Source organism: Vipera berus (assembly GCF_964194415.1).
Source record: "Vipera berus genome assembly, chromosome: Z".
Classification (NCBI taxonomy): domain Eukaryota; kingdom Metazoa; phylum Chordata; class Lepidosauria; order Squamata; family Viperidae; genus Vipera; species Vipera berus.
Window position 1 is genome coordinate 36,940,564 of NC_138205.1, and position 25,354 is coordinate 36,965,917.

General features: G+C 37.9%; 1 protein-coding gene across 1 annotated transcript; it reads right to left on the reverse strand.

Moving 5' to 3' along the window:
- Positions 1 to 21,664: 21,664 nt before the first annotated feature.
- Positions 21,665 to 23,503, reverse strand: EPOP (elongin BC and polycomb repressive complex 2 associated protein; the record flags this gene model as incomplete). Its single annotated transcript, XM_081346174.1, has 1 exon — positions 21,665 to 23,503. The coding sequence occupies one exon, from the start codon at positions 23,501 to 23,503 to the stop codon at positions 21,665 to 21,667; it is 1,839 nt and encodes a 612-aa protein (XP_081202300.1).
- Positions 23,504 to 25,354: the final 1,851 nt, after the last annotated feature.

Genomic DNA, 25,354 nt, shown 5'->3' on the forward strand with positions numbered 1-25,354 from the left:
TGTGCACATATTTGTTTTGGAACAAAAGAAATACTGCATTAAGAAAATCTCTACTGTATGCCATAAGAAAGACCTATTTAATAGCTTACATTATATTTCCCCCTGTAACCTAGATGCCTCAAGGAAGCCCAAGACATGAGTACAGTAAATAGTCCTTGTTGTTGTTGTTAGTTGCGAAGTCGTGTCCGACCCATCGCAACCCTATGGACAACGTTCCTCCAGGCCTTCCTGTCCTATTGTAGCTTTAAAACAATTAGCATTCAAAGGCATTGTACTATTGACAACTTTGAGTGAAGTACTAGAAGGGATAGATAATGTACAAGGTGAATAAGGTAAGTTAAAACGGGTTAGAGAGCCAGTAGCACCAATAGTTGCCTCTGTCATTAACAATCAGGAAAAATAAGCTTAGACCTCAACAAAACATCTGTAGGAAGCAAAGTTCCATTTCTAATCTTACTCTGTTCCCCTTTTTAAAAAGATTCTTCCAGCCCTATATTTCAAGCAATTCTGGACATCCATTTCTAGCACCATTACTACTTTCAATGATGCTTGGAACAATGGAACATAGAGCAATATTTTTGTTTGTTTGTTTGCTTCATGGCCTTGTGCTATTGTGCACTGATGTTTGAAGTAGGCCCATCAACCAAATGGTGAGACACAAAGACCCCATAAAGGTGGAATTAGTATATTGATTGCTTCCAGAATTAAAATATCATCCAAGGTTCTGTAGTTAAAGTGTGGGACAGTGTCCCTGAATGTGGGCAATAAGAAATACTGGCATGTCATCACAACTGTGTTAGCAAACAATATTGATGTAAATTGTGCTGAACTTTACAGCCGGAGGTTACTGGCCCTCTTCACCTATATCAGTCTACACTTCTTATATACCCCACTGACTAATCAGCCGAGACTTCTTTTTACTTAGGAATATTGATTTTCTGAAAGATCTGGAAGATTAATATATTGAACTCAAGATCAGTATTCTGTAGGAGGAGGAATGGTAGAGCCTGGGGGTGGAGTCAAAAGAGAAATCACTCTAGACTCTCTAGCTCACGAGTGTCAAACACCCCTGATCTAGCTGTTACAAGCAGACTAAGAGCAAAATAGTGCTACCCATTAGTTGACTAGATTCCTATGCAAACACCATATGCAAACATCCAGAAGTGGCCTACAGAATACACAAAATGGTGGTGGTGTAATCCAAATAACAGGGCTCATCATCCAATAAACAATAAAGTTAATTGGAGAATGACCATATGAAACACAGTAACACACATACACTTATTTTTTTGCATAGACAGCTTTATTGATCTTTCAAAAAACTGTTGTTTATGTATTCAACATCAGGTGTACCAATCTTCCCCAAAACTAATAAATACATGTATATTAGTATGTTGAGCAATGCCTAACCAGCATTTACTAAAGTGCCAGCTAGATATTATAAAGCAGACATGTGTATGTCTTGCTACCTGAGCCAAAATGGCCATGGAAGGCAATGCCCAGAAACAGGATATAGGGAGATTAAATTTAAGCTGCCTATATGAAGTGGGCAGACTCTTAGCATGCCATCTCTAGGAACATAATACTTTAACAAGTTTTGTGTAGGGAGAAAAAGACAAATATTACTTTAATAACAGAACAACCAAAGATGACTTTTATGTCCACAATATTCAGAATAAGAAGGGGGAAACACCATGAAGGCATGTCTCATAAAAGTGATTATGAAGGCAGCAAAGATCTGCATGCTATAGTACCAGCACAGGAAGGCAAGCTTATTGCCTGACTTTGCTTAACATGTTTTATTGCATAAACCATAATGAATATTAAATGATAAAGTCACTATTACAAGATACATGCTATTGAAGGCAGAAAAAATGGTCTTGAGGAACAGGAAGAAAATTTGCCAAGGCATTTGTCAACTAAAAGAAACCTGAATTTGGGCTGAATTGCCTAAGACAGAATTCCTCAACCTTTTGGGCACCAGGGACCAATGCTGTGGAGAGAGGTTTTTCTGAGGACTGGAGAGTGTGTGGTTTTGTTTGCTGCCTGCAACGTGCGGATAAGGCTTTTCTTGTTTGTGCAGACCGGTTGCTGGCGTGCCGCAGCCCGATACCAGTCCACAGACTGGGGGGTTGGGGACCCCTGGCCTAAGATCCCTCCCTAGTTCATAGGAACATAAAGTAAAATCTGACAATAATTCTACTTAGAAATAAACCTCACTGAAGTAGATTATTCTCAGGTAGATGTTTATAGAACTATAGCCTTATTATCAATATTGTCTCTGAACTGTTCTCTATTTTTATAGACCTTTTCTTTATCAGATGTCTTAAATACTTTTTTGCTAAAATCCACAAATTGAGTCAAGCTGCTGAGGTACAGCTTTTAGAGAACTTTACAGCCGGAAAGTTGTTTTCCTACATTAGGAAAACAAAGCAACCATTTCTCTACAGTTTTCTGTCCTCTTTATTACAAATGGAAAATAGTAGAGAATATTAAGTCCATAGTGAATAATAGAATCAAATTCAGCTTGTTCATGGCTACTGATAATTCATTAGTTATGGGAACAAGCTTTCATATTAAAATGAATTCTTCATGGGACATTAGAAATTAGCCTTCATATTTGATGGTTGTTCAGCATCCCTTGGAAATCCAATATTGCATTAATATGTTACTTGTTTTCTATTATGAATCTGAATGAATTACCATGTCTTGACCAACAGCTATCATTATGTTTGCCTGTTGTCATATCAATGCAGTAGATTTACTTACCTTTTTAGTCATTGACAACCCTCACTGCAAACTCTATATTCAGAGAAAGAAAATATCCCTGCTTGGCCAGTTGGCCTCTTTCTTCTTTTCTAAAAGGAAAGGAAAGGAAAGGAAAGGAAAGGAAAGGAAAGGAAAGGAAAGGAAAGGAAAGGAAAGGAAAGGAAAGGAAAGGAAAGGAAAGGAAAGGAAAGGAAAGGAAAGGAAAGGAAAGGAAAGGCACTGCAGTTTTAGAGGGACAGAGGTTGTGGGAGAATCTACATAAAAAAAGCAGAGAGATTATCTCTGACTATGCTTAGTGTGCATTTTCCATATCACTGATCAAGTTCTTTCCTAGTCTCAGGGAATGAAGCTTCAGACTCTCAAGGTAAAGGAAGGATTCTTACCATATTGTATGCTGAGCCCCAACACAGGCCATTTTGTTGTATTTATTTCTTAGAGTGGGAACAAATTGATGTTCTAGCCTAGCCCATGGAAAGACAACTAAGACAATGTGCTATGTTTTATTGAGCAGTAGAAACTCAGGATGGCAATTTTGGGTGGGGGGAAGGTAAGTCTTCCCTCATTTTATCCTCATAACAACTGTTTCTTTTTAGGCAGCAAAGTATCTTCTAGCATTGGTGAGTACATATATCTTTGAGGAAACATTTTGAATTCAACTGAATTAAGGCAGGTAAATTCTTAGAAGCCTGCATTGTTGCAATACATTTACGTTATATTTTAATCACTGTAAACCTAATGTTACCACAATAAAGAAACATTTTACATAAATAGATTCAGGAATTGGTAGGAATTTTCTTTATCTCCTTTTTCCAGTTTTTAAGGAAATGGAACTTCAAACGGTGTGGCACACTGGGAATAAGTACTCCTAAGAAGGGAAATCTAATAAGAGAAATATGGACTACATCAGATTATGTAGTTATGTTTCCTAAGTGTTCTGCTTCTCAAGTATCCCTGATTAGAATCTAATATTTTTAATTGCCTCCCATTATCCTAATCATTTTCACCATATGGTTGTTCTGATCATGTTCCCAACTATTTTTTTTTAAACATTTGCTCAAGAGCTCTGAGATGGCATGGAATTTGAAAGAAAACACTTTCAGAAAACTCAAGCTTTTTACAGTTTTTATAGACCTGTTGGATTTGTTGGATTTCAGTGGTGGATGACTTGGGAAGCTGAAATCTAAAAGTGCCAGTTTGAGGAAGCTTAAATTGAGTATCTTTTCTAAGAAAGGTCTAGTTGTGTTTTTAATCAAGAAAATATAATTTTCCCAGAAGAGTTAAAATGCAAGAGAACAATAAAGACAAACAACATGCAGCATTTCAGTAATCATGGTAGGTGATTTGATATCAAATATTTTTCCTGTTAGAAGCAGTGATCCTTCCCCTTGATAAACAATGTTGAGGTAATCACAGTTGATTCTTGCCTCAGAAGTAGCCACCCACCTAGCCACACATCAATCCATCCAAGGTTAGTGGCTGATGAGGGAATATGAAGCAGAACATAAAACAGATACACTTTCATCCTCCAACAACTCAAATCACTTTCTCTCAGCCCAAATTACCTCACAGGACTATTGTTAGAGGGGGAATAGGAGGAGGAAGGAATATTAGGTAGGTTTGCTGTGTTAAGTTATTTATAAAAATAATAAAGAGGGAATAAAATAAATCTTTAAAAAATCTAGCATTTGATGCTTTAGTTACTACCTCACCAAAGCAGGCTTCACGCATTGGAATGATGTCTGTTTTGAACAGGATATACAATATATGTTGGACAGATGTGTTAATAATTTTGTATGTTTAGTTACATTTTCTTCCAAGATAATTCTGCCACTGAACTCAAGTTAAGCATTTATCAATCAAAAAGGATCCTAGAAAGAAGCTGCTGAATTAGAATGTATCTTCAATCTGATTACAGTAGTCTGTTTAATCAGAACCTTGTGCTTTTGATAACTTTTGATAAAGGCTAAATTAGGTAAAAGGTAAAGGTTCCCCCGCACATGCATGCTAGTCGTTTCCGACTCTAGGGGCCGGTGCTCATCTCCGTTTCAAAGCCAAAGAGCCAGCGCTTGTCCGAGGACGTCTCCGTGGTCATGTGGCTGGCATGACTAGATGCCAAAGGCCGACGGAACGCTGTTACCTTCCCACCGTAGTGGTCCCTATTTTTCTACTTGCATTTTTACATGCTTTCGAACTGCTAGGTTGGCAGAAGGCTAAATTAGCATAAGGCTTCTAGGAGGATAACATTATCACTGTGGACTACAGTAGAGAATGGCTACTTTGTTCTTATTTCATACATCTTTGTGTAAGAAATGTAAAAGTCTTATCTCTTGAAGCATAAAATCTCTTATTTTATGACCCTTTGGCCTCATTGTTTAAAACATTCCTATTTCTCAATCCTCTTATCCAGCAGTTCCCAACTTTTTCTATACCCTGGCCCCTAGAAGACTTCTGATTTATTCTCGCACCCTTTACAAAAGTTTGAAATAATGGCAATGAATTATGCATATATACTATAATTTTGAAACTTCTAAACCCAAGTTATGCACCCCCTGGAATATCATCTCACAGCCCCAGGGGGTGCAAGCACCTCCCAGTTAGGAACCCCTGTTCTTATCTGTACAATAAAATGAATGTCCTCCAGCATGCCCATGTTAGCTTGCAAATAAGTATTGTCCTTGAGAACAACATGATGGATGAAGAGGGATATAGTTTATCAAAAAAATATGGCAGCATGTTCATTAGATGAGCTTCTTCACTGTTAATTGTAGATTATTTTCTAGGCTTTCTTATTTGAAAACTGTCTATAAGCAATGGAAAAGACAGGTTTTTTAAAAAAATAGCTAATTTAAAATTAACAAAATGCAGATTAAACTAAAATTATAATGAGCTATCATTTGTTTATTCAGAGAGGCCTATTGGATGAAACTGATTTATTAATTCTCAAAGTTTAGACATCATAGGTTTGTTCCTTCTTTCTGATAGAAAAACTAAAAACAGTAAGCCTAAATTAGATATGTTACTAACATTGTTAACAATAAAGTAATTCCAAAATAATAAGCATATGAATTTTTACCATCACAGTAAGTTAATCTGAGAAGGCACCCTACCATCTAAATAAACCTCTTAAAGCCTCCAGAAATTTCATCTCTGAAAACTGATAGAAAATTGCAGAACACTAGTAGAATTTCCTACTAATTTCCAATACAGAACAAAGGAAATCAGTGCCTTAGCTTTCAAATAAAGTTTATGCAACTACAATTACAAATATATATTTGCTTTACCATAAGAATATCTTATGATTTTCATAAGAAAAATCAATCCTTTTATCCATGACATTATGGTATCTATAGTAAGAAACAAACTATCTTCCTTATATAGGAAAGAACTCAAAAATGTATATGATTATGCTGTAGGATCAACTTTATTTATGAGCTTCTAGATAGCAGAGAAACAAAGCATGTCCCACATGTTCTTTGATAAAGTGTTATGTATGAACTGAGAGAGTATGCTTAGTGTACAAACCATGATTAAAGTATGAGCCATGGCTTAGCAAAACAAGTTGAATTTAGCTGTTACATGCTGGTCTTACTTTTTTATTTATTTATTTATTTATTTATTTATTTATTTATTTATTTATTTATTTATTTATTTATTTATTTATTTATTTATTTGGATTTATATACCGCCCCTCTCCGAAGGGACTCGGGGCGGTGTACAGGGCAATTAAAACACTATAAATAACACATAATGTATAAAAATTAAAATAGAATTAAATCAAATAGCCCTAAACAATAAACACATTCTAAAATTTAATTTTTTAAAAAAATTTAAAAATCTAATATCCCAGTCCCTCAATCCAGGCCGGCAAGTTCAAATAGCCAAGTCTTCAGGTCGCGGCGAAACGAGCGAAGGTCGGGAGCCATCCGGAGCTCAACCAGAAGCTGATTCCAGAGGGCAGGCGCGCCCACAGAGAATGCTCTCCCCCTGGAGGCCGCCAGTCGACATTCCCTGACCGACGGCACCCTGAGGAGGCCCTCTCTGTGGGAGCACACAGGGTGATGGGAAGTTAACACCGGCAAAAGGTGCTCCCGTAAATAACCCAGACCCATGCCATTTAGGGCTTTATAGGTCATCACCAGCACCTTGAATCTCACCCAGAAGACAACTGGAAGCCAATGCAGCTCACGGAGCAGAGGTGTTACATTGGAGTATCGGGAGACCCCCATCACAACTCGCGCGGCTGCATTCTGCACCAGCTGGAGCCTCCGAGTAGTACTCAAGTGCAGCCCCATGTAGAGAGCGTTGCAATAGTCTATCCGAGAGGTCACGAGTGCATGAGTGACTGTGCGCAGGGCATCCCTGTCCAAATAGGGCCCCAACTGGTGCACCAGGCAAACCTGGGCAAAAGCCCCCCTGGTCACAGCTCCTATATGATCTTCAAAATTGAGCTGTGAATCAAGGAGGACGCCCAAGTTGTGAGCCCTATCTACAGGGGGGGGTGGTAACACCTCACCCCCTATAGATAAAGATGGAATAGAATGGACAACCCGAGATGCCGGTACGCACAGCCACTCGGTCTTGTCGGGATTTAGACGAAGCCTGTTCCTCCCCATCTAGACCCTCACCGCCTCCAGGCAACAGGACATCACGGAGAGGGCATCACTGAGTTGATCTGGGGTGGGGTGAAAATAAAAAGCTGGGTATCATCAGCGCACTGATGATACCCCACCCCAAAACCATGAATGATCTCACCCAGCGGCTTCATATATATGTTGAACAGGAGAGGCGAGAGGACCGAATGTATGCAAATGTATGCCATTTATTTCCTGAGTATTAAGTACCTTTCATTGTTTGGAATTATTTTTCATATCAAGAGAGAAAGAAACTTTGCTAATGATTTCACATGGAACAAGGTGCCTTGCAGCTTTTTAGCATTTTAAACAAAGAAGATATGCAGTAAAAAAAGGTTTGGGAAGAAAAGTTTCTGGACTTTTGGCAATAAAGGATAGCCTTTTTCTTGAATCTGTGATATTGTATAAGATGGATGCTGTCATTTGATTATGCTTATGAAAAGCAAAAAGGACTTGTTTCTGAGTAAACATAATTAGAACCAAATTGTAAAAAACAATCACAGAAGCTAAGCTGGCAATTAGATTTCCTTTGTAATAAAAAGTATTCAAGAAAGACAAAAAGAAACACATACTTTAGGTCAGAGGAGGGAAATACCAGGATTTCCTTCCAAACTGACTGTTTTTTTAAAGAGAGATAGAGAATATGTATTTCTCTTTTGGAAGACAGTCATACATGTATGGCAATTAAACAAACTGGGAAATAGTTCTTTGTGTAAAGCTTCTGGCTACAGTACTAGCACACCTTGCATATAAATTCCCAAATGTACCCTATGATCCAATATAAACACACACATTGATCTGTTGATGTGGCTAATTACAAATTTAATATTACTGCTTGTCAACATGTTGCATATTAAATGTTCTAATTCTTGTTTTTATTTGTATATGATTATGGGTTTCCCTTTCCTACCATCATCATTCACCTCCCTCACCATTACCCACCAATATCATTAAATAGAGCTATGCTGTTTGGGGAACTCATTTGAGCATTTTCTCTAATATTTGACTCAGTTAGTACTTGGTTCAATTTTTGATTGCATATCTTTTGCTGTTGTACTGATACATTACAAATCTTGTGGCACCATAGAAACATCAAACAAAAATATATTATAAGCTCTTAATCTGTAATAAAATTGTCCTTCCACACAAAAGATTATGCTATATATACACTCACATTGGAATTTGCTCTAGTTAAGGGAAGGCTTTGTTGCATTATGTTTTCTTTTTGTTCTAGCTGTACTTTAAAATTAAAAGAAAAGTACTATAAATTAAAATGAAAACAAACTGGCAATGAATGAAATATGATAAGAAAGAAAAAATAACTAAATGGAAAATAGGACAAATAAGAGACGTTCATTTTAAAAGTGCATTATTTTATTCTTGATAACATCTCAATTTTTTCAAGTTTCTCAAAGATCTTTTTCTAAGGAGATCCAGCTTTGTTGAAGATTTGTTCTGAGGACATTTTCTTCCTTCCTTCCTTGTTTTCCCTTTTATTTCCATATGGCCTCATTTAAGGTAAATTCCTTGCAATTTGCCTAAGCTGGGTCCATTAAGCTATTGACATGCAGATGTTAACAGCACAGATATAGGAAAAATAACACCTTGGCAGCCTGAAGTTAAAATTCCAGGCTGATTATTGGGGTTAGGGGTTGTGAGATACTTGGTGCTCGCTCTCTCTCTCTCTCTCTCTCTCTCTCTCTCTCTCTCTCTCTCTCTCTCTCTCTCTCTCTCTCTCTCTCTCTGTGTGTGTGTGTGTGTGTGTGTGTGTGTTTGTGTGTGTGTGTTTTGCAAGAAAATAAAAGATTTTTCTGGGGTGTGGGTTTAAGGGTACATTTCACTTCAGGCTCATCAGAGATTGATAAACCAAAACAGTCAAGGGTGTGAGTGTGTGTGTGTGTGTGTGTGTGTGTATACAGACACACACAAGTGGGCAAACATGGACACCACTTCCCATGTCCCAGCCAGAAATCATTGTTCCCACTCCTCTAGTGACTTTATGTAAACATAATAAATGAAGACTTTTAAGGAAAACTAATCCTTCAACGCCCCTATGCTCCCTCAACCACTCCTAGATTAAGGAGTCTGAGGCTCTCCTTCTCCCCTTTCCAAGGCCTGACTCTTTTAACTTGCTTTTATCTAATTTATCACTGACACTTAAACAACACATTCAAATAAGGAATCTGCACCCCTTCCCTCCTCTCCTCTTTCTTCCAATCTTTCACCCCTCCGTTAACTCTTTTTTTCCCCCTTCTGGAAAAAACCATCTCTGACATTTATTAAACAAGGATAAATAAACAGAAAATGTTTCCTCCCCAAAGTGGCCATATAACTAATAGACAGCTCTGGAAATGTATTTACTGACTACCCACACAGAATGAAATCTCCTATTAATCTACTCCTCTGCATGTGTCCAAACTGCGATTAATAATCAAAACCCCAAGTAAGGCAAAGAAATGAGGGCCTCCTTAAATCCCCTGAGAGAGGCACTTTTCTGCAGCATCCCTTCCTTTCAATGGGCTCCAGGTCTTTCCCATTTCTTTGGCTATCAGAGAGATGGCTTGCATTTGAGGCCATAACCTAGCTGCTAAACACATTGCATGAAATGGGAAAGCCTCCTTTTGTGGAATGTGGTTGTAAAATGTAATTTGTGGTCATGCTTGAAGTTTTGCTCCAGGAGGGTTAACAATTAATCACATCTCACAGTTCTAGTCTTTTTTATTTTCAAAATGTTTCAAAGCAGAATGTAATAAAAGCATGAATTTCTTCAGTTAGGATTGAGAAAAATATTTGGGGGGGGGGACGCAGCTCAAAAACCTTGCTTCAGTTGTGGATGGTAGATTGGGATTATACACTTTTCTTTCAAAAGCTAGATTTCAGAAATGTTTGAAATGAAGTTGAAGTTTTCAATGATACATAACTATTGTCCTTGAAAACAAAGTAAACCAACTTAATATTTACGTCCTTCTACTATTATAGTAAATACCACTGCAAACAAGTAAATACTTATTTTCTAATATTAAATTAAGTATAATAATTGTTAGCATTTATATAATACATTTCATGTGCTCAGAGTACCTCGCATTGATAAGTTCGTGTTTTGTTTAAACTTAGCTTATTGAATAAGCTATAGTTGGTAGTGTTCATACCACATAGTAACCAAAACCAATCAAGCTATGTTATAATTCAGTGTGATATGTGAAGTGGGCCATGATCTTATTCATCCTTACCTTGTATATTCATCCAATAATATAAGTAGGGATTTGGGGCAAAATTGAAAAGGCAATAGCTTTCCAAAATACCATGATACAAATGTCTGTTTTCGAACCCTAATATTGTAAATATTGGTCTCCAACATGTTGCAGCCCCACCTGTCCAAACTGCCTTTCCCTCTATTGAGTACAAAATATGTCCTTTGATCCTGTGGGGAAGGAAAAAGCTGTTTGATGACAGGGAGTGACAAGGCCTGTGGATAATGAGGTGATGAAGCAGTTCCCATGTTTTTCTCAAATCAGCTTAAAATAAAACAAAACAAATAAAATCAGCACTTCCATTGTAACTGATAAAATAAACTTCCTCCAGCTGAACAAGTGTATCCTGAGATGTACACTGCTCTTGAATTTTCAACTTATTCTTCCATACCATTTGAATCTAGCCCCTTTTTAAAGCTTAGCTTATTGTGTTTCTCTTAAATCAAAAAACTTAAAGGATGTGAAAATTGTTCTACAAGGATTCAGAACTTTCAAAAAATATTTCCTATAGATTTGGGAGTAAAAATCAGGTGGATGTGTTTATTAATTTCCATTTAATTATTTCATTTCTCTTCTGCAACATTTACAATGCTATAAAAAACCCATAGTATAATCAATTAGGAAATGCCTAAGTCTGCTATATTCCCATTTTGAGAAAAGCCTCTTTTATAAGAAAGAACCTCCTTCACATCGCAGTTAAACCTAACAATTCTACGTACATTGTGAGCTATAGTAATCAGTCAGAGGTAAAGCTTGTCCCTTCTTTTAACAATTGGAGTCAAAGAATGTTGAAAGACTGAAGCCAAAATTACAGTAAGTTAATTTAGTTAGTAAAGATATATAGATCTCTCTTTTTTTTTCTTGATGGTATTTTGCTCCTCTGCAAAATGAATTTAAAAAATAAGAATGTACATTTGATCCAAAATGATTTTAGCCCACTTTCTTCTATGCTAAAGATGCAATTCTAACTAATTTACTGAAGTTTAAATCAAACTAAATATGCTAATTTATTAATATTTTGTCCCATAGATTCTGCAAAAAGCTGAGGCTTGCTTTTTCTAATTCTACAAGAATTAGGCTGTGCATACAACTGTATGTATACTGGGTTAAAACAGATTGATAAACCAAAGCAATCTCTCCAACACACCCATACACTAGATTATAAATCTCCCCCCAAAATTTTCAATTTACAGTGCTTAAGCAAACCACAGTTTAGCATCTTTTAGCCTGTACATGTATGTGAACAATAGGCTCCAAAATTGTCCAATGAACTTCACAGCTGTATAGCAAGACTGAATCAGTTTCCCCTAGCTGCAATCTACCAAGAATTCAGTGAAATACTGCATTAAACTAAAATGAGGTGGAGCTTTGTTTGCCTAATTGAGGTTTTGGAAACCCGGTCAGTGTGGCTTGCAAGCCCTAATTTATTGCACGGAGTGTTGAATAAATTCAGCTAATTATGACTTATTCAATATGTTGGCTAAATCAGAGTGTTGGAAGAAAAGTCTTCATCATGGTTCCATCCAAGCCGGGGATAAACAACATGGTGACTGCTTTAGGAAGAAGGTTATAGTTTATTGCAGAGGAAAGCCAGACAGAAAGATGGATCCAGCAGAAAAAGGACTGAGCACATGTAGGGAGTGGGTTTTATACCCCCTGGACTCTTTTTGTTTGGAGTTATTTCCTGTTTCAGGCTTTGTATTTCCTGTGTCAGGTATTCTGACCTGAGTCTGGGTGTGCCTTTCTGGTATTCTTGATGGTTGTGGGTCAATCCTATTATATCCAAATGTCATATCCTGCTTTCCTGGGGCTGGAGTATGTAGATGTTAGGGCTTTGTCTTCCTAAGATTTGCATGTCTATAGAACTGGTTTTCTGCTTGGGGAAAGGATACCTGAGACTATTAAGAAAACTGGGCATGCTTTCCTAGTTCTACAATATTTTTTTTAGGAAATATATTTTCCTGCCCTTTTAATATTTCCTTTTCTGGGGAGCTGACTTCCCTCAATAGGCTAGCATGACTTTTAGTGTAGCTTTCAGTGACTTGGTACCTTCAAATTGCTATGCTACATCAGAATTATGAGAATCGTGCACATCTTAGAAAACACTAAACTGAAGAAATCTGTACATTGAATTATTTGTTTTCACGGAGGATTACATGCTATAGTTACAATGATGTGGCATACTTTTTGTCTCCCCTCCCCAAAAACATCAGATTCCTTGTATTTTCATTCATTAGTTTCTAAAAATAAAACTATCTGATGCACATTTTACTTAGCTATAGTAACTGCATTTTATTTTCAGCTTCTTTAATTGCATCAAGAAACAGGCTAATCCCAAATTTAGTTCACTAGTTATTTTGCAACAAGACACAGGATTGGAAATCAGCACAACTGATGAACACATCCAAATAGCAGATTGTAGAATTGTAAAGTGAAGATTGTAGAATTGTAAAGTGAAGAAGAACTAAAGAGCCTCTTGTTGCGGGTGAAGAAGGAGAGTGCAAAACTTGGGTTGAAACTAAACATTAAGAAAACCAAGATCATGGCATCCGGCCCTCTCAATTCCTGGCAAATAGATGGGGAAGAAATGGAGGTAGTGACAGATTTTATTTTCCTGGGCTCCAAGATCACTGCAGATGGGGACTGTAGCCAAGAAATTAAAAGACGCTTGCTCCTCGGGAGGAAAGCCATGGCAAATCTAGACAGCACACTAAAAAGCAGAGACATCACCCTGTCAACAAAAGTGTGTATAGTCAAGGCTATGGTCTTCCCAGTTGCAATGTATGGCAGTGAAAGCTGGACCATAAGAAAGGCTGAGCGCCAAAGAATTGAAGCCTTTGAACTATGGTGCTGGAGAAGACTCCTGCGAGTTCCTTGGACTGCAAGGCGATCAAACCGGTCAGTCCTAGAGGAGATCAACCCTGACTGCTCTTTAGAAGGCCAGATCCTGAAGCTAAAACTCAAATACTTTGGTCACCTAATGAGAAGGAAGGACTCACTGGAGAAGAGCCTAATGCTGGGAAAGATTGAGGGCAAGAGAAGAAGGGGATGACATAAAATGAGGTGGCTGGATGGAGTCACTGAAGCAGTAGGCGTGAGCTTAGATGGACTCCAGAAGATGGTAGAAGACAGGAAGGCCTGGAGGAACATTGTCCATAGGGTTGCGATGGGTTGGACACGACTTCGCAACTAACAACAACAACAACAAGAATTGTAAAGAGCAGCCATCTTTAATTCTTCACAACAAACAGACAAAGTATTACCAAAGTAGTGGAACTATGGGTTTTAATAAAAAGAATTCTAGTATTCTTTAGTATTAACATGACAGAACGTTGGAAGTTGAAACTCTTCTAATATTCTGCAAATTGAGACGTAAGAGGATGATTATACTGTTGGAAAACAGTATGAAAATATTCATCTTGTAGATAATTCATTTGGAATATTGCTGACCACTTAAGAATTACAAATGTTCAGTTCAAACAAGCCAACAAGTTTGTAATCAGTGCCAAATATGCTGTGACAAACGGTCCTTGAAATATGAAAGGTTAATGTAACATTCATGTGTTTTCCACAAATAAAACAAGAGTTGAATCTAACTTTCTCAATACTTAAATTATAATCCCAGGATCAATGTAAAAACTTTATAATGCCACTGGTTTCAGCAAGCCTAATTTAACCAAGATTTCAGTCTTGTTCTGTTGTTTTATATTTAAGTAGAAAGTGGGGTTACTAACCTGACACAAAAAATTCCTTCTGTAGCCTAATATGATCAATGTCTCTGTTTTAAAAAATTGGAACACACACTTTTTGTTGTTGTTTAAAAATACATTTTTTATTTCTTAGGGTTCCAGATTGCACGGTGAAGGTTATACAGTATACACAATTTATATACAGTACATACAACTTAAATTCATTTACATAAAGCCTACCTTTATGCCCCTTCTTTTCCAGTTAGCTTGAAGGAGATGAGAAAGAAAAACGCTCTTTTCTCTTTTGTACAATCTTCCAGTAACAAGGCATATTTCACTAGTGTTGTATTAGTTTCCATCATAACCAGTTGTCCAACACTTCTGTATTGAAACAAAGGTGAAAACACTAATTCACTGTGCTTTTGTTAGCTGTGTTCCAAGACAAGCCTCTCTCACTTCTTCCTAAATACAGTCAAAAGGGAGAATCAATTTGTAAGAAAAAATATTGTTTATTGGGGGGAAAATAGTTTCTACTTTTTAAAAATTTACCTTTTCTAGATCATAGGATTCAGAGAATTATTTCTTTCTTTAAACATGGAGAAATGTAAATATCTTAACATTTCAATTTCAAAAGAGAAAAGGGGACTTGCTATGAACATGTATGCTTCTTCTTCCCTTTAACCACTCAACCTCACCTCCCTGCCTTCCACATCCTTATAAGCTTCCTTCAAGTTAATTTTCCCATCTTTTTCTTGGGTGGCTTCAAATTATTTAAATGAAGACAGAAATTCATTCTACCTCGTGCTATCTAGCCAGCTATGTAAAAGCAACTGGGAAAGATATGTGCTAATCTTCCAATCAATTCTGTTTGGAATCTTTCCTCTGCAATGAAACAATGTCTTGAAAAGAAATCTCCAAACTGGAGACATTATAGTCTAAAAGAACTTTACAAATAAGTGGTTGTTTTCTTCCCCCTTTTATAGAGAAAGTTTCCCATTATAAAAGATTGACTGATTCAACAATACTACCAATCTTGATAAATCCTTTTTTTTTCATCTTGTGCCCATTTGGGATACCCCCCATTACAGGCCAAAGTGACTTCTAAAGTGATTGTCATCCTCTAGAAGGATCTATGATGTGGAAGGAGCGTGTTCCCAAGAGAGTGCTTGCATTTACTGTACTTGGGTCCAAACATCAGTGAGCACTCTGCCCTATGAGCTGTACTATAGAAAAGTACATCTTGCACTAAAGAACTTCTTGCTGGAAATGTGTGTCCTAAATGAAAACAATGCTTCCTCCTTTTTTTATCTGAAAAACATATTTTCCCTTTGTTATTTTAACCTTTAATCAATATCAGGTTCCTTACTCTCTGCATATGATTATTGTTCATGGTAGAAAGGATACATAAGGATAGAAAGAAATTTCTCATTTGATTACAGCTTTGTTCTAAGATTTGTACGATCCACATCATTTTCTACAATTTCTCAACAATGTAGGTATTGACCCACAATAGTTTCATTTGTTAATCTTGCTTAACATATCTTTACTTAAAAATAAGAGGCATATTTTCTAGTAAAAATCTGATGCCATACTGCCTGCAGTTTGGAACAAATTAAACAGTATACTTGAATTTAAGATGGCATTCAATCATGTTTTTAGAAATATGTCTCAGTGAAAGCAGCAAGTCAGTGCATATCACAGAAACACCAGGATTATGCAAGATGTTTGAAAATATTCCTTTGAACTCTAGATGACCTCTTTAAAATATATTTATTTCCTGGGATTAAAAAGTCCTGTTCAACAATGCAACTCGGGAATTTTCAGCAAAAAAGACCTCTAATTATCCATGCTTACATCCATCAGGTTGCACTATCCAATACACAATATATCCTTACTTCCAACTCATTTAGTTGAACAAGATTGATAATTGATTTCTCCAAGTTTTCAGATTGATCAAAAGGAAATAAGCATATCAGACCAAAACTTTTAAGACCTGGTCTATACGATAAAAAGTCTCTAGAAAAAGTAAAATCACTTCTGTATGTTCCAATATGTCACTAGGAATCAAGCTCAGATCAAAGGAAGCCTCACCTTTTACTCCATGATAAGTGTATTGAATATGATGTGATTGTAGCTTCGCCTGGCTAACTTAAATCTAACTTTTAATGCCTCCCTAGATAGTGTTTCTTTTTAAGATCTATGTGCCTGAAATAAAAATACTATAACGGGTATAGCTGAAATGACACCTAACCCTGAACCAGGATTTGTAGATCAATCTCTTGGCTTGCAGATAATGTTATAAGCCTTTATGTATGGCTCCACATTTAACTCTAAATCCAAAACTAACAAACCACATTTTAGCAGAACATTGCATGGGAATCACTACTAATGTCCACTTCTGAAAACAAACTTTAAAATTTAACTTTAAAAAATTTCATGTATCTCTTTAAGTGTTTACATGCATGACATTAAAAGTTTCTGTTGTGATTTTGAGTCCCTACTGCCTTGAATGTACAAATGATAGGTAAATAAATCACTTTTTCTCCAAACCTTAAATGGTATCTATTTGTAGAAAAATTGTCATTGCTACAGAGATGACTGATCTGAGGTATCATGCAAGGAGATCAAAATCTAGTAGCTGTAGTTTGACTATCCCAGAAAATTTTGAAAAATATATCAATAATTCACTGAGTAGCCCTGAGTATTTTGAATGCACTATCAAAACATGATATGAGAGACAAAGGATTTTCATACACAACTCTGAAGTTCTCTGGAGCCTCCCTTACAATACATGTACTGCTGTTAACATAAAATAGAAAAATAGAGCCAGATTTAAACCCACTATGCATGCTAAGAAATGTGGGGTTGTATTTGCATTATACTTACAAGCTCAAATGTACATTCTGTGTCATGTGTGAAAATGTTCCTATTGATGCTCTGAACATCAATTTAAATGCAGTTTAAGCTGATATCACAATGATATCTACACCCACACAAATCTCATACATAAAGCAGCTCCATTCCACTCAAAATACAGAACTTAATTACCTGCAAAGCTTGTTCTCACATAAATTTCAGTGGAAGGTTCATTTAATTTTACAATATTTTTTGTGTGTTTGGGTGTCTATGTAATTGTTTCTTTCCTGGCAATGCATAGGTGCAGCCCAATACATGTACTGTAAACCACATAAGCACCAGTACATATACATCCACAATATTTAGAGAGTTAGACTATCCTATACTGTAATCAACTAAAGTTTCTCATAAAGTATATTGTAATATACTTTATTCTCATAAAGAATATTGTAATTCTATGGCATGTTTATAGAAAGGTTAGTCCTCAGATTCAGTCAGACTAACTCACCTGAGTGTGCAACTTCAATATTATTTTCATTGTTTGAAAATCTATTTTTCCACATTAATTTGCACATACACATACTACGGTTTTACGTCTACTCCTAATATTTGTATGGCATACATGGTTCTGCCCGACATGTACAAACAAGTGTGAATGCCACTACATCATGTTTTTATGTCTTAAGGGGCATTTTCATTTTTAAGAACCATGAACTAGCAACTGCATGAGCATTTCAGTACAAAATGGAAGGATCTCTACTGAAATGACTGGGAACAATTCAGCTCCAAATCATTTGCTAGAGGTTTGTGTGACATAACACGCTAGTAGCTTTTACACAGAACAAAATGACTGTGGGAAGCTGAATAGGTCGGTTTGACTGAGTAGAGGTGAGGTTATTTTGGCTGAATAATACAAAAAAGATTTTTTTTTACCTGCCAATTGTCCTTGCCTCTTTTTATTTACTACTTTTAAAATATTTTAATAAGGATGGTAAGTTTATTTTATGTAAAGAATGAGTGGGGTGAGCAATATTGCAACTAAATCTTGATCCAGAGAACCAGAAGGCTGTTTATACAACACAGCACTGTCTGGAGAAAAGCAATGCAAGCTTGGTTGTATTGGGGAGGGAACAAGCATGCCTTGCACCATGGGGGTGCAATTTTTCTTTCTGTCTCATACACACCCACACCCACATATCCACACCTCTCTTCAGCAGCAATACCCTACAACAGATGGGTCCTTCAGATCTCTTCCTGAATACAGAAACTAGATTATGGTGCAAATGTAAGATTAGAAGCATTCCCCTTTCCCCATTTTAACCAATTCTTTATACATTATTTCAGATCTCTTTTCTTTTTCTCTTCATTTGTGTGGCTCCTATTTGCAAAGCTCAGTAAGAAGTTCAGAAGAGAAACTGAAGGGGTATGTCAATATTTGGCTTCCATCGAATTCCACATTCCTTTGAATAATCAGCCTGCAACTAATGCTGCATCCTGCTTGGCAGATACAGGACTCCCTCCTTTATCATAAGCAAAATTGAACTCATATTTTGAACACTAAAATGAAATGACTGGGCTGAGTTATCTTTAGGGGGTTCTTTTAAAAAAAAGTGTAGACAACTGCAAAAATTTTCATTTCTCCTTTGCTTTCTTTCACGTTCTTCCTTGCTCTGTTTTTCTAACCCATCAGGAAAGAATTCCAAAGACAATGATCTAGAATTTTTTTCTGAAAATTCTATCCTCCTATTTTTGTTGTTCTATATTCTTGCTATATTTTAGCAAAGCTAATTCATACCAAATAAATGCTCAAAACCAGGGGAAAGAGAGAGGGAGGGAGGGGGAAGGAGGGGGGAGGGAGGGAGAGATGACAGTCAGGAAATTTTTAATTCAGCTCTTTCACACAAAGCCTTAAGTTATGTAATGCCCCTAGGAACAACCAGGTTTTCTTATTCTTTCTTTGTTGCTTTCAAATATTTGGGACTCACACAATTCAATGGACAGCTCTTCTGCATAAACACAATGAATAGGAACTACATTAAGGACACTGCATCGCCCGGATTTTTGAAAAAAACAAGAATATCTCCCTTTTCTTCACTGAGAACAATTTTGACAATCAAACATCTCCCACTTAACAAAAATGCAGGCTTATAAGGTGAAAATAACTAACCCAATAATACTAAGCAGGTTTATTTAGAAATAAGATTCTACTGAGATCAACCCCTCTTACTTCCAAGCAGACAGGAATGCAGTATAACCACAACCACAACCTAAAAAAAAGTGTAATTCAGCTGCAAAATTTAAATACCATACAATTAACCAAATGGGGAATAGCAGAAATTGTACTGTGGGATTTTTGTTATTGTTTTCTATATGAGAGTCTTATTTTTAAAAAGCATACACATTTTCTATACATTCCATATTTGGTTTGTTTCATTGTTGCACTTAGAAATCAATTTATAAAATTCAAAGTGCCGGAATTTGTTTCTAAATAAAATCTGACATTTCAATCAATTCATTTCACCCAGCCATCCCCAATGAGGTTTTGTCCCCTTCTTCAGGAAAGCCTATTTTAATAATAGATCCAGACAAATATTGGTATCTGACTCCTAAATATGTTACTGTTTGACTGCACAGTTGGGAATAAGGTCAGTTGATGCATAGCTTACTTACACATAAAATCATGTAGACTTAAGGATTTAAGGTCCAGTAATTCCGGGAGGACTTACCTCCTAATTAATCTGTTTTGCACTTTTAAACAATGTTTTTGCCTGTGGTCTTTACGATTGTGTAGCAGGGCCAGATCTATTTACAGGCAACTGAGCTCTTTCTTCCCTGATATAAGATTTTGAAACTGAAGATACACACTCACACACACTCACTCACACACACACACACACACACACACACACACACACACACACACACACACGTTACAGTTGTAAGAGGTTTTCTACTCTAAAGATGAAGATTTCAATTTGAATTTGAGTTTTGTGACACAGAGCAATCTTGGAAGACAAAGGGGTATATTACACATGAAACAATAAAGAACTATTTGCATGAGGGAAAGAGATCACTGCTCTCTCTGGCAAAGACAAAAGAATTCCTCTTTTCTACATTTCACTTTGGAGATCAAATTGTCCATCTGTCTTTCATTCAAATTTACCCCTGGATCCAATTTATTCTTTCCAGCAAATGTTTAAATAAACAGAATATTACTCTGGGCTACTAATGTCAGGGATCTATTAACCCAAAAAACATTGTTTGAAAAGATGCAAAAATTTAAGCAACTTTTTATTCTTCATGCAGGAAAGATAAGGACTTTGCTTCTACTTTAGTTTAAAATAATATTTATTTATTGAAAGAGAAGAAAAAGTCTACTGCGGATACCTTTCTTTTTCTCAAAAGTTCTGGTATTGGGGATAAAGTAGTCAGATTGGCTTTGCTTAAGTTTTAATCAGGAAGTGAATGGAATGGGGAGGGGAGTGATCCTTTGATGAGTTTAATGTGCTGCAGTTGAAAGGCCATTCCATTTCTCTTCCAAATTAAGGAAGAAAGTTGGGGGCTGGGAGGAGTGCATACTTTTAACTTTGCCAACGGGGGAGGGGGAGGAGAGGGTCTTTCACTTGGGAGAGGGGAGGGGAACCTTGTCCAGAAACTTTCTCATTCTCTACAACACACCCCCACAGCTTTTCCAAATTTCACAGCATGGAACAAACCACTGCATGTTAAAAGGAAAGGAGAGACCAGATTTTCTCCAACTGCCTGTATCTTTTTTTTTCTTAATTGTTATTGCAGCTCCCTACAATATAAGTGTGCAACATAAACAAAAACACTGTATCCTCAACTAAAGCATAAAAGTTAGATATCTTTACTCAACTTTATTTTCTACTTTCTCTTACTGTCAATATTTCTTTTTAATCATTTGTTTTGGCTCCCTATAATTATTGTCAAGTAAGATTTAAATTTTTATATTTTCAAAGGTATGCAATTTTATTAAGAATTGCTGATTGGATGGGCTCTTTAAAATAAAGCCACTGGTATAAATAAAGGAATTTCATGTGATGGAGTTTTTCAGGATTCTTTAAAAAAAACAAAACCTCAAGCTATTTGGGAATCAAAAGTCCATTCTTCTTTTGAAAACTTTTAGGCCTCAAACTTACATAATTAAATCTCACAATTCCGTCTGAATAATTATTTATTTGATTGCACTTCTATTTAAAAACATTTTATCTATTTCAGCCAGTCTTACTTTGGGGCAATTGAGTTTAAACATCATCAACTGATATCACCTGACTTGGAATTAAAGGCCACTGAACCCCAAAAGGTTATTTCCAAGTATATATACTTAAGATTGCAAGATCATTTTTCTTTTCTGTACAGAATATATTCTATTTTCCCTTTCCCATCCACACTGTTCCCTCCACAAACGAGACAAATCGTTGCACATAAACTACTTTAAATCTTCAATCTAGAAGTCTTCAAAACCATATCCCCGGAATTTCAGGCTGGGAGGCATGGGGATGGCATTGCCCCCCAGCTGCCAGGTCCAAAGTGGGTGCGTTTTGGAGAGGGCACAGGAATCTTTGACGCACAGGGACGACGCAGGACACAGATCGCCATCGGAACCCACGACTAATGCGGGTGTACATGGAAAAGTGCCCATCAAAGTAAATGGATTCCTTACAGACCCGGGACTGCTGCTGAGCAAGCGTTTGGAAGGCGGGGTGCCCCCCTTTGGGGTCTTCTTCCTCGGTATCTTGGGGGCCTTGGCCTGTTCGACTCGACTTCTCCTGGAACCCCTTTCCGAGTCGCTGCTCCCTTTCAGCGGCCTGTTGGCCAGGCTGAGGAGGCCAGTTTTGGAAGCGGGAGAACACCCTTTGGCCTGATCGGCTCTGCGCAAGCCTTTCCCATCCACGTTGAACCCTTTGGCGTAGCACCAGAGTTTCGACTGCCTGATAAGCCTATCGAAATGGGCCCCTCTGCCTGATCCTTCCTCGGAGGTCTGATGAAGCGCGGCTTCCTCAGTTTTATCCTGCTCACCAGCTCGGACACCGTCGGGAATGCTCAGGAAATCGGCCTCTTCGCCCTCCCGGACACCCGACTCCGACGCCTCCCTGATACCTCCGTTCTTTGGCTGCGGGCCGTTCGGACGGTCTGGGGAAACCGAAGAATGCTGAGTCTCGGGTCTGCCTTGCTGAAGCTCCTTGGGAGGAATCGGCTTGAAACTTTCCAAACTGGAAGCGCGCAACGTCCTGGCCCAAAAGAGCAAGTTTGGGTCGGGGCGCAGTGCTTTAGCCACGCTGGGAAGGGCTTGGGAAGATGCATTTTGGGGAGGGATGCGGGGAAGGGCAGCCTGTCTGTACCTCGTGCTTTGCACTGAGTCGCCACTGCATAGGGAACTGCTTTCTGATCCGGAGGAGCTTCCGTCCTCGCTACTGCAGGAAGATTCGTCCTCGTCCTCCTCGTCCTCCTCATCATCATCTTCCGAAGAATCGCTGGAACTTGCCGGGCTTGACGCGCCGCTGGAATCCGAATCACTGGAATAGCCAGCCGACGTCCCTTGCCTCTTGGAGCCTGCGATAGAGGCTGAGCGACCTTTCTTGGTCAGGCAGCCGCAAGTGGAGCGCTTGGGGCGCCCGATCTCGGGCTCGCCAGGCGGTGGACTGGTTCCTTGCGCCCTGACAGCCGAGTGTAGGAATTGCAAGTCCCCGGGGTAAGCGTGTAGGACGCCGGCCAGGAGGTGCGCTCTACCGTTCCGGTTGTAGCTTTTGGAAGGCGGTGCAGTTTTCTCGTAGCTCCTAGCAAAGGGAGCTCCGAAGAGCGCCTCCCGCTTGGCGCAGCCGGCGCCCAAACTGGCACGAAAGGCGTGGTGGCCGGGTTCGTCATACGCTGGTAGCAACCGGGACCGATCGAACAGGACCTCGGCTTCCCTCCTCTTGACTTTCCTCTTCCTCTTCCTCTTCCTGGGGGTTAAGGCCTTGCAGGAGGTGCAGAGGGCCTCCAGGTCGGTCTTGGAAATGAGCGAACACTTGACGGCGCGCATCGGCACCGACTGGATGGCTTTGAGAGTGCGTAGCTCCTTCAGGTCGCACCGGCGACTCTGGATCTTGAGGCTTTCCATTTTTTTGCTCACGGCGGCCCGAGGAATGTCCTTAAAAAGGTCGCTGAAGACCTGGGTCAGAGCAAACATCTTCGTGCCGTTAATCTGCAGGTAACCCAAACTGATGCCGTCGATTTCCTGATAACCAGCTTGGAAATCTCCATTGTAATCCACGGACGTGGCAACGGAAGCCGCAGCTGGAGCCATCCCGCAGGTCAGAAACATGTTTAAAATAAAAATAAAAGGTAGGCAGGGAGGCCGCCAGCGGGCAGCTAGTACAAGCGGCTCTTCTTCCAACCTCTTCCCATTTCCCATCTACCCCCCTCCCTCCCAAATCAACCACTCAATGTTGAGTGAGAAATTTTCCTTTCAAATGCATCTCTTGAGGATCCAGAGCTGCCTTTTCTTTTCCCTTTATTTCTCCACTCTCTATGGTAAACATCCCCAGAGAAGTCCACAGGAGAAAAATGTCTTCTCTCTGTTATTTTTCCTCCTCCTTCTTATCCTCCTCCTCATATCTTTTCTTCTTGGAATCAAATTTGCCCGGGAGGGGCATCGAAGAAATTACCTCCCCCATTTCTTAATCAGTCCAGTCTTCAAAAACAAGCAGGCAAATCCCTGAACTGCAAAAAACAAGGTTTTCAATCACCCCAGACACCAACCAAAATCCATGGCATGGCCACCTTTTTTCCCTGGTTCTTTCTTTAAGAGACTTGAGTACAGTATATTATAGGAAACACCCCACTAAATAATTTTCTCCAGAGTGCAAGCTGATTGGGTACTTTAACCTGGTGATGTCACAAAACCCCCAACATTTAACACACACCCCTGTGTTAAACCCTCATATATATATACATATAAACCCGTTTCATTTAAAAGTCAATCTGACACCCTCCGAGTTGGAAAGGAGTTTCATATACTCCGTATTGGTGCGTGTTCAGAGAAAATGAATGGAAATATTTTCATATGTATCTGAACAGGTGTAATTCCATATATACATTGGCTTGTATTCCTGAAACTTAATCTTTCTAATCTTACTTTTGAATTCACATCTGGAAGAAAACTGCAGTATTATATATTTTTATAGAATATATTTATTGATCTTTTCATTTTTCAATGAACTGAAGCATTTTCTCTTTGCAAAGTCTATAGGTGTGTTTACATAAAGCTAAAGGTCTCATTTTAAAATAAAATCCTTTTTGGGAAATGGTTTTTTTGCAATACGGGATATTGATATTTTTATTATTTGTAGAATTTGCTCCAAATTCTCTCTATTCAAGTATCGCATGCATTTGTGTTTTTCTACAAAAAAAAGCTTGTGATACAAGCAACAATTAGCCAAATTTTAAAAATCAATCTTCAACAATTACAGCCTTAATTTAATATTTAAAGATCAGGGAATATCCTTAAGGATCGAGGAATTCTCTGGTAAAATGTACTGATACCCAACTCTCAGAATAATTTTGTTTTTCACCACAGTCATTGCAATTATTATAATTTATTATTATTTTTCTAAGAAGATTATTACAGTTTTCGGTTTATAACTTAAGTTGCAATCTTGCATACAATATACTACAAGTAAGCTGCCTTAAATACAATTGGATAAACTCTTGGATAAATATTCATAGGATTATGTTATATTAAAAAGATATTTAGCACAATAGAGGAGGAAGCTGAACTATGCCTGTCCTACATGACATGAAATGAATGGAAGATCTGCAAAGACAGAGGATATGAGTTTTGTTATATATATATGGATTGATTTTCAGTTCTATAGCCAAAGCCCTGAGCAGGATGTATGCAAGACGTAGAAATGAAAAGGCCAGTGTGAAAATAAATTCATTTGGCTCTGAATAAGAAAAACATTGATTTCTGATACTGCTTTAAAGTGCTTTCACACTTTAAACCCTTTGAAAATAGAAGAAAATTAATTAAATATACATCTCCAGATACATATCAGATTCCATACATACATAGAGAGACTGCCTGCTCACGTTAGATATTTAACGCACATTCACCTAGCTTTTGCCTAAGTTGATTTCTTTGTAGAATTCTTCA